This window comes from Stegostoma tigrinum, chromosome 1, assembly GCF_030684315.1.
Source record: "Stegostoma tigrinum isolate sSteTig4 chromosome 1, sSteTig4.hap1, whole genome shotgun sequence".
NCBI lineage: Eukaryota > Metazoa > Chordata > Chondrichthyes > Orectolobiformes > Stegostomatidae > Stegostoma > Stegostoma tigrinum.
In genome coordinates this window covers 127,415,105-127,425,513 of record NC_081354.1, presented here as the reverse complement: position 1 = coordinate 127,425,513, position 10,409 = coordinate 127,415,105, and the positions used below count along the sequence as shown (strand labels likewise).

Genomic DNA, 10,409 nt, shown 5'->3' with positions numbered 1-10,409 from the left:
CCAGATTCAATGAGAAGGAACATTGCATCTTACTCAAATGAAGTGAACTGTGCAGCAAGATGCAACTCTCCAAGTGCTGTTGGAAATCATGTTAAAATGATGATCGGAAAGGATCAAAGACTCAGCTGTTACTATCTTACAGCTTTGAGTATTACAGAGATGATGTGACAGCTCAAGGTGGTATCTTGTACAATAAACATAGAATCATTATGCTAATGAGAGGAGAAAAGACATGCTGAAGTACATCCATATCAGCCACGAAGGAATTCAATATAGACTGTGGAAGGCAATGTATGTGGTTCTGAACAAGCGTGAACAATGTGATGCCCGACAGCACAACGATTTTAACAAATACCAAGCAAGGTAAATCAGCGTTTGACCAGGGCTCTCAAGAAGGTGCTGGTACTTACACCCGTTGCCATAGGAAGATGATAACATGCAGGCCACAATTGGGATGTGATGCACCTGTAGGTGTGTTTGGAAAGATAGCACAAGAAAACATGCAGGGAGAAACTTCTCATGAAACTTCATTCAGCCTACCATTTAATTTTGCTGGTGACATCAAGGTAGATAGCAAAGTAAATGGTGTAGATGGCAGCAGTGAACTTCAAAAGGGCATGGATAGATTAACTGAGTAAGCAAAAGATGCGTCAAATAGAGATCAGTGTGAAAATTAACACTCAGCCTAAGGTAGCTACATCAGAGTATGTTTGAAGGCTGAGGAATTATGACAACGTAGAGCTATGTAGGGGCTTAAGTACGTAGGTCATTAAAAATTAGTGGCTAGGTATTAAAACAGTTTCTCAGGAAGTGAGTCTTTAAGTAGGATGGAGGAACAGAGGAATCTGATTTACATACACAGATCTATGAAAGTAATGGCACAGTTTTTTTTTAAAAAGAAGCCAAGCATTAAGGTTCACCTTGAGAGGAATAGAAAGCCCAGAACATCCCTTCAGCTCTGTAGTCCAATTTAAATGAGACCCAAGGCCAAATTTCAATTGGACATCGGAACTACCTAGTCAAGAGCGGGAATTACATTGGCAGGCCAAAACTGTGCAATTTGCCATTCCACTGATGCAAACATTCCTTGAGGTTTCTGCTGTCTCCTGCTATAATTCTGAAACCAGAGTACAATAATGAAACCATGAGGGTTTTCTGTCATCAAAAGAATTGCCAATCCTCCAAAATTGTCTGTCAGTCTCCAGGAATTAAGAATCTATTTCTCGGAAGCTCCAGGCATCCACAGGGGCCATATAAAATGCAGAGTTCCATCTAGGCCTCTGGGACATTTCATGGGACAGATTCAAGTCTAGTGCCAAACCCTCCCTGATTCTAATGTCATGAAGGAAATTTGTAGTCTGCAGTCAATGCTGAGTGACATGAGTCATTTGACCAAATTTGAATCAAGTACAAATGCAGACAAGTGGCAAAATGAACCCATGAAACATTTAAAGCAAAAAATAATGTTTTAAGGACAGAATTAACATTAAACTATAATTCACAGCAAAAATATTACAGAAGTATTAATTAGAATATGGACTGTGCTACCACAAGAAGATTTGAAATAATCAAGCATAGATGTATTTAAGACAAAACTAGCTAATCACAAGGGAGATAGAGGAAGAGAAGTGGGAGGATGCTCATGTGCAGCATAAGCAACAGCATGGATCAGTCAAGTTGAATGGCCTGCTTCGGTGCTGCTCATTCTTTTAAAAATGCAAGATCACCAACTTGGCATTTTTCTACTTTCTTTACAGTGCGTGTGAAGGTCACTACTGTTGTATTGCCCTGATGCCACTGCTGGACCCTTGTTATATCTGGCCCCTCTGGCATTATGTGGCATAGACTAAAGGTTGTTTGGGGTAATCCATGACAACAAACCCTCCTTTTTCTGTGGTCTGTCAAGGGCCTGCCTCATTGTCAGTGGTGTAAGGTAGATCTATGGTGAGTCAAAACCAAAGAGATACAGCCTCAGGTTGAAAAGAATTGAAATGAGCAGGAAATCCTTCAGCCAGATGGTGGTTAATCTGTGGAACTCATTAACACAGAAGGTTATGGAGGCCAAGTCATTAAACATATTAAAGGCAGAAATGGATAGGTCCTTAATTAGTAAGGGGGATCAAAGGTTACAGGGAAGAGGCAGAAGAATTGGCTTACGAAACATATCAGCCATGAGCAAATCATGGAATAGACATGATAGGCTGAATGGCCTAATTCTGCTCCTATATCATGTGGGTTTATGGTTTTATGGTCTAAGAGGTACTTGCCTCAGTAACAAGCTGGTTTATTGCTATTTATTGCATGATAGCTAAAAGGATAGTTTACATTACTAGTCAGACATAATTACAAAGGACTTGTGGGATTTGTAGTGAACAAATTTGCTTCTTATAAAGCATAAAGCTCCACCTAAAGCCTAGCTATCATCTTTAGATTGGGTGGAGCTAATTCAACTTCAGCATTAACTCTTTCAAAACCATCACTTTATACAACTATTTTCCCAAATCTATTAGCACATCAATGCATTGGATACACATCTGTAAGGTAAGTGTTGTCACTTATTCCTTCAAGATGACATTAAAGATACCTGCAAAGATATTATTCACACCATTACACGTTGTGCAAAACTGCAGTGATGTCAGACGCTCAGTGCTACATTTTAATAGCAGGCTGCAAAGGATCCAGACATTGTTCCAATACCCTTCAACCGCCAAAACTCTCTTGTTCATGCTGCTGCTTCTATACAAGAAGCACCTAACCAGAGGTTTGATAGTGAAGTGATTGAAGAGAATGTAGAGGTTAGTCAAGCAAATCTCATAGGAAAAACAGGCAGAGCAAGGTTAATGAACACAGAAGGACTGGCAGTCTGATGCGATCTATTTCAATATAAGGAGTATAAGAGGTATGTCAGATGAGCTTAGAGACTGGACTGATACATGGGCCAATGATGTAGTAGCCACTACAGAAGCTTGGTTGAGAGAAGGATAAGGCTGACAGCACAACATTCCAGGGTTAAAAGTTTCAGGCTTGAAAGAAGGGGATGTAAAAGGGTGGGGCAGTTGCATTACTGATTAAGGAGGATGTTACAACTGCACTTAGGCCATCTTGGAGGGGTCATCGTGTGAGGTCAAATGGGTGCAACTCGGGAATACGAAAAGTACAATCATTATGATGGAGTAGTCATGTAGGCCTCCCGGCAGCCAATGGGAGATAGAGCAACAGGACATGTAAGCAGAGCATGAAAAGATGTAAAAACAACAGAATTGTTACAGTGGGTAACTTTAACTACCAGGGGCTTAGATGGGGCAGAATTTGTCAGGTACATTAAGGAGGATTTCTTGAAATACATGTTGATAGTCCAAGTAGGGAAGGAGCCATGCTAACCTTGTGTTGTGGAATGAGCCTAGATGATCAAAATTTAATGGGAGAGTATTTTTGGAACAGTAATCATAATTCTGTAAGTTTTAAGACAGTCGCGGACAAGGATAAGACTGGCCCTCAGGCCAAGTTGCTAAACTGAAGGACGCCTAATGCAATAGCATCAGGCAGGAACCTGAAAAATTAAACCGGGGATTCCTGTGGGAGGATTAATCTACATTTGATGTGAGAGACTCCTAAAGACCAGCTAATCAGAATTCAGGGCCAGAATATTCCTGTGAAGATAAAATATAAGAATTGCAAGATTTGAGATGACAAGATATATTGAAATTTTAGGTAAAAAGGAAAATTGGTCTTTCTAGGAATCAACCCAAAGAAAGCGATGGGCCAAGGCTGAGTCCCCAGCCAAACACTTAGATCCTGTGTGGACCAACTGGCAGAGATATTCACCAACATCTTCAATCTCTCTCTGCAGCAAGTAGAAGTCCCCACCTGCTTCAAGAAGACCACCATCATCCGAATACCAAAGAAAGCACATGTGCTGAGCTTTAATGACCACCTTAATAATCATGATGTGACTCGAGAGGCTCATCATGGCCCACATCAACGCCATCCTCCCAGCCTGCCTCACTCCCCTGCAACTTGCCTACAGGTCTACAGCAGATGCCATTTCCCTGCACTCACCTCTGCAACATATGGATAACCTATGTCGGACTCCTACACATTAACTACACCTACGCCTTCAATGTCATAATCCTTCACAGACTAATCTCAAAATTCAGAGACTTAGGTCTTGGCTCAGCCCTCTACAACTGTATCCAAAGCTTCCTGACCCACAGGCAGCAATCAGTGAAGATAAACAGCTGCACCTCCTCCATGATAATCATCAACAATGGAGCCCACAAGGATGCATGCTCAGTCCTCTACTGTACTCCCTGTACACCCACGACTGTGTTACCAAATTCCAAATAAATACCATCTACAAGTTTGTTGATAGCACCACCATATAGGACAGATATCAAACAATGATGAGCCAGAATACGGAAAGGAGGTGGAGGGCTTGGTATCATGGTGCAATGATAACAACGTCTTTTCCAATGTTGCCAAAACAAAAGACCCAATCATTGACTTCAGGAAGAAAGGACAAGGAGACGCCCCCATCTACATCAAAGGAGCTGAGGTGGAGAGGGTTTAGAAGATTAATTTCCGAGGAATGATGATAACCGACAACCTGTCCTAGGCTTCCCACGTGAATGTGACAGTCAAGAAGCACAACAATGCCTCTTCTTCCTCAGGTGGCTAATGAAATTTAGCATATCCATAAGGACCCTCATCAACTTTACAGATACACAATTGAAAGCATACTGTCTGGGTGCATAACAGCCTAGTACAGCAATTGCCCTGCCCAAAACCGTAAGAAACTACAGAAGATTGCTTGCATAGCCCAGGCCATCAAGGAAATCAACCTCCCACCCATAGATAGTGGGAATTACAGATGCTGGGGAAACTAAGATAACCAAGCGTAGAGCTGGATGAACACAGCAGGCCAAGTAGCATCAGAGGAACAGGAAAGCTGACAAAACGTCGAGGCCCGAAATGGCAGCCTTTCTGCTCCTCTGGTGCTGCTTGGTCCGCTGTGTTCATCCAGCTCTACATCTTGTTATCTCCCATCCATAGACTCTATTTGCACTTCCTGTTGCTACAGAAAGGCTGTTAACATCATCAGACCCCTCCCACCCCAATAATACACTCCTACTCAGGCAGAAGATACAGAAGTTTCAAGACATGCACCAACAAGTTCAAGAACAGTTTCTTCCTTACCATTATTAAACTGATAAATGGACTTTCTAACTTCAAGTAATGCTGATCTTGCTGATGTGGTTCTTGCTTTGCGCACCTCCTGCACAGTGTAACCTGTATGTCTCACTGAATCTAAGCACCCTTTGATCTCTATGTCCTTGTTTGCTATGATCTGCCTGTACTTCTCATAAAGCAAAGCTTTTCACTGTACTTAGATACATGTGTCTACAATAAATCAAATCAAATCAAATCAGGACCTGATGAGATCTATCCTGGAATAATGGGGGAAGCAAGGGAGGAAATTTCTGGGGTCTTGACAGAGATCTTTGTATGCTATATAGCTACAGACATGGATGATAAGACTGGAAAATAGCTGATGATGTTCCTTTGTTTAAGAAGGCCAACAGGGATAATCCAGGAAATTATAGACCGATAAACCTTACATCAGTGATAGAGAAATTATTACAGAAGATTCTAAGGAACAGGATCTACTCACATTTGGAAAAGAATGGGCTTATTCGGGATAGTCAGCCTGACTTTGTATGGAGAAGGTCTCACAAATTTGATTGCTTTTTTTTTGAGGCAGTGATGAAGATGATTGATGAGGATAGGACTATGGAAGTTGTCTACCTAGATCTTACTAGAGCATTTAAGGAGGTTCCTTGTGGTAGGCTGGTCCAAAAGATAAAGTCAAATGGGATCCACAGTAAGTTGTTAAATTGGACAAAATTGGCTTGGCCATAGAAGACAGAGGATGATTGTAGAGGGGTGTTTCTTAGACAGGAAGACTGTGACCAGTGGTGTTCATCAAGGATCAGCGTTGGCACCTCTGTTGTTTGTAATCTTTAAATCTAGGGGGCCTAGTTAGTAAGTTTGCAGGCAATGAAAATTGGTGACATTGTGGATAGTGAGGAAGATTATCAAAGGATACAGCAGGATATAGATCAGTTGAAAAGTTGGGTGATGAAATGGCAGGTGGAGATTGATCCGGACAAGTGTGAATTGATGCATTTTGGAAGGTCAAATGTAAAAGGAAAGTGTACTGTAAATGGCAGCACCCCAGGTGCAATGATATAGAAAAGGATCTTGGAGTTCAAATCCATAGCTCTCTGAAAGTGACAACAGAGGTGGATGAGGTGGTAAAGAAGCATATGGCATTCTTGCCCTTATTAATCAGAGCATTGGATATAAAAGTTGTCAAGACATGCTGCAGCTGTATAAAATTTTAGGTAGGCTACAGCTGGAGTATTATGTGCAGTTCTTGTTGCCACTTTACAGGAAGGATGTGGAGGCTTTGGAGAGGGCACAAAACAGGTTTACCAGTAATTTGAGATAACACAGTGTGAAGCTGGATGAATACAGCAGGCCAAGCAGCATTAGAGGAGCAGGAAAGCTGACGTTTCAGATCGAGACCCTTCTTCAGAAATGTCAGCTTTCTTGCTCCTCTGATGCTGCATGGCCTGCTGTGTTCATCCAGCTTCTCACCGTGTTATCTCAGGTACTCCAGCATCAGCAGTTCCTACTATCTCCTTATCAGTAACTTGACTTGATTGGTGTATATTAGCTTGAAGAAGGGATTGGACAAACTTGGATTATTTTCACTGGAGCATCAGAGGCTGAGGGACATCCTGATAGAAGTATATAAAATTATGAGTGTCATGAATAGGATGGATAGTTAGATTAAATAAATAAATAAAAAAAAAATAAAATGTCAAATGCGAGGGACTCATGATTTTTAAGTTGAGAGGGGAAAGGCTTAAAGGAGAAATGCAAGGTGAGTTTTTTTTACACAGACAGTGGTAGGTGCCTGGAATGCATTGACTGTGGAAGTGGTAGAAGCAGATTTGATAGCAATGTTTAACAGGCATTTAGATGGACACATGAGCAACCAGAGACTAGAAGGATATAGGCCATGTGCAAACAAATAGGATTTGTTTAGAGTGACTTTATGGTCAGTGAGGAAATGGTGCCTGAATGGCTTGTTCCTGTGCCTGTACTGTTCTATGTTCCATGTTGTGACAGTGACTATTTCTACCTTTGTAATATCATTCACCTTCGCCCTTCCTCAGTTTATCTACTGCTGAAACTCTGATCCAATCCTTTTCTACCTTTGGACTTGATTATTCCAACATTGTCCCGGAAGCATTCCATCATTCAACCTTCTATAAACTTGTTTTCATTCAAAGTTCAGCTAACCATGTCCTGTCTCTCACAAATCCTGTTTGCCTTCACATGTGTTCTCACATTGGCTCTTGATTAAATTCTCAGCCTGTTTTCAAAACTCTCCACATTTACAAAACTTTCCTGTTTCTGTCACCCCCATCCAGCATTACAGCCCTCTGAAAGATCTGTTCCATTGTGATTCTGACTTATTGGGTATTTTTCGATCAAACTTGGAAGAGGAAATACAATTTTAAACAACATAAACAAATTAAACTGTTCAGTGTAATAAATAGAAGAAAACAGCATTTTGCTATCTCATCGTCTCCTTGCACCCCTTCTCTCTCTCTATAACCTCGAGCAGCCCTATTTCCCTCCAAGATGGTCTAATTTTGGCTTCTTAGTCATTCCTAATTTTAATCATAATACCATTGGTGGTAGATGCCAGACTCTGTATGCCTCAAGCTCTGCATTTAACTTGCTAAGCCTCAGTGCCCTACTTTCTTTCCTTTCCTGCTGTTGGATACTCTGCTGTCTCTCTCTTTGACCAGACTTTTTGTAATCTGAGCATTTGTGTCAGCTGGGGTTCAATTGGTAACAACCTCACATCTGAGGGGGACTAGGTTCTATATTCAAAATAGTAGCAAAATCAAGGTTGACACTCCAGTGTAGTACCAAGGAAATGCAACACTGTCAGAGGAAGAAAAACCAGGATTGATCTCTGGTGCACTAGCCCATGTATATCTCTCAATCAACATCATTAAAAATAGATTATCTGATCATTATCACATTGCTGCTGTGGGAGTTTCCTGTGTGAAAATTGACTTCCATTTTTCCTACATTGCAACAATTCCTGCACTTCAAATTTACTTAATTAACTTTAAAGTATTTGAGATGTTAGGTGATCATAAAGTCTTTCCATATTTGTTTATGTAGCTCGAAGTCGAACTTTGTTTGACAACATTCCTGTAACGCAGCCTGAGGTATTTTCCTATTTTACTGTGTTTACTAAGTGCAAACAATTGCTGTTCATTTAAATGCTTTGGCAGTGATAAAAGACTGAAAGAAATGTTACAAATACAAACTCATTCTGAATGGATTTTTATTTTATATAGAATAAAATCATATATCCCTGTTGTCCTTCGGTGGAGTATCATGAAGTCTTGTCAAACAGTTTCTTCCTTGAAGATATGCTTGAGAAGCAGTTAACATTCTTGAAACATCTGGTTAATACTTGTTATTAAATTGAGTCAATGAGATATTAAAAACAAGATTAAATGCAGTGTGAATGATCTTTAAGTGCCAACTGTAATAATATGTATTACATATCTAGAACTCCCCAAGACATCAAAAGCAATTCATCTTTAACTGTTTACACAAATTGGAGCAAGACTAAGCTTGAAATCCTTAGGGAGCTCAAATGTGTGTATGTTTTTATATAATTAATTATGACCTAATGCTTTGATACAGTTGTGTCAGCACATTTTAACCATGCCTGGTTATTTTTTTTTAAACTGTGTAAAAAAAGCTGCCCACACATTTATGAGAAACTGTCTTTCTATGGCTCTTTCAAATATATTCACAACATAAACCTATTCATAGCAGATACCTATGAATTGATTGGTGGATTTGCTATACACACTGTATTTCCTCCATTTCACTTTCCTGTGACTATATTTCTTTTTCCAATCTAACCCTTGACAAATGTTCATTACAGCCTTGGACTTTCCTCTCACTGATCCACACCCTCAGCTTCATTATTTTTCATGAATTCAGAAGGTCAGGAGGAATGGGATACAGGGGAACTTAGCTGCTTGGATACAGAATTGGCTGGCCAACAGAAGACAGCGAGTGGTAGTAGAAGGAAAATATTCTGCCTGGAAGTCAGTGGTGAGTGGGGTTCCACAGGGCTCTGTCCTTGGGCCTCTACTGGTTGTAATTTTTATTAATGACTTGGACGAGGGAATTGAAGGATGGGTCAGCAAGTTTGCAGACGACACAAAGGTCGGAGGTGTCGTTGACAGTGTAGAGGGCTGTTGTAGGCTGCAGCGGGACATTGACAGGATGCAGAGATGGGCTGAGAGGTGGCAGATGGAGTTCAACCTGGATAAATGCGAGGTGATGCATTTTGGAAGGTCGAATTTGAAAGCTGAGTACAGGATTAAGGATAGGATTCTTGGCAGCGTGGAGGAACAGAGGGATCTTGGTGTGCAGATACATAGATCCCTTAAAATGGCCACCCAAGTGGACAGGGTTGTTAAGAAAGCATATGGTGTTTTGGCTTTCATTAACAGGGGGATTGAGTTTAAGAGTCGTGACATCTTGTTGCAGCTCTATAAAACTTTGGTTAGACCGCACTTGGAATACTGCGTCCAGTTCTGGGCGCCCTATTATAGGAAAGATGTGGATGCTTTGGAGAGGGTTCAGAGGAGGTTTACCAGGATGCTGCCTGGACTGGAGGGCTTATCTTATGAAGAGAGGTTGACTGAGCTCGGTCTCTTTTCATTGGAGAAAAGGAGGAGGAGAGGGGACCTAATTGAGGTATACAAGATAATGAGAGGCATAGATAGAGTCGATAGCCAGAGACTATTTCCCAGGGCAGAAATGGCTAGCACGAGGGGTCATAGTTTTAAGCTGGTTGGTGGAAAGTATAGAGGGGATGTCAGAGGCAGGTTCTTTACGCAGAGAGTTGTGAGAGCATGGAATGCGTTGCCAGCAGCAGTTGTGGAAGCAAGGTCATTGGGGTCATTTAAGAGACTGCTGGACATGCATATGGTCACAGAAATTTGAGGGTGCATCCATGAGGATCAATGGTCGGCACAACATTGTGGGCTGAAGGGCCTGTTCTGTGCTGTACTGTTCTATGTTCTATGTTCTATGTATATCCTTTGCCACCATGCCCTCTTATCTAACAAAGTGTGTCACTGTGCCCACCTAGTCAATTGCATCACCCATTTTCAGAATTCTCTCTCCAGCTAAACTTTTCCTTCTAGCCTCTTTCTTTCTTTGGTGAAAACTGCTACTGTGGCATTTGCCATCTCAATTTCTCTGTCCGTGTCTCTCATTTTAACCTA

At 41.2% G+C, this 10,409-nt stretch overlaps 1 protein-coding gene across 1 annotated transcript in view; it reads left to right on the top strand.

The window, feature by feature from the left end:
• Window positions 1-289: 289 nt before the first annotated feature.
• LOC125452752 (sodium channel protein type 2 subunit alpha-like) overlaps window positions 290-10,409 on the top strand; it is a 160,643-nt gene continuing 150,523 nt past the window's right edge. Inside the window, exon 1 of the mRNA XM_059639681.1 lies at window positions 290-363. Coding sequence (XP_059495664.1) covers window positions 290-363 — 74 coding nt within the window. The remainder of the gene's footprint in view (window positions 364-10,409) is intronic.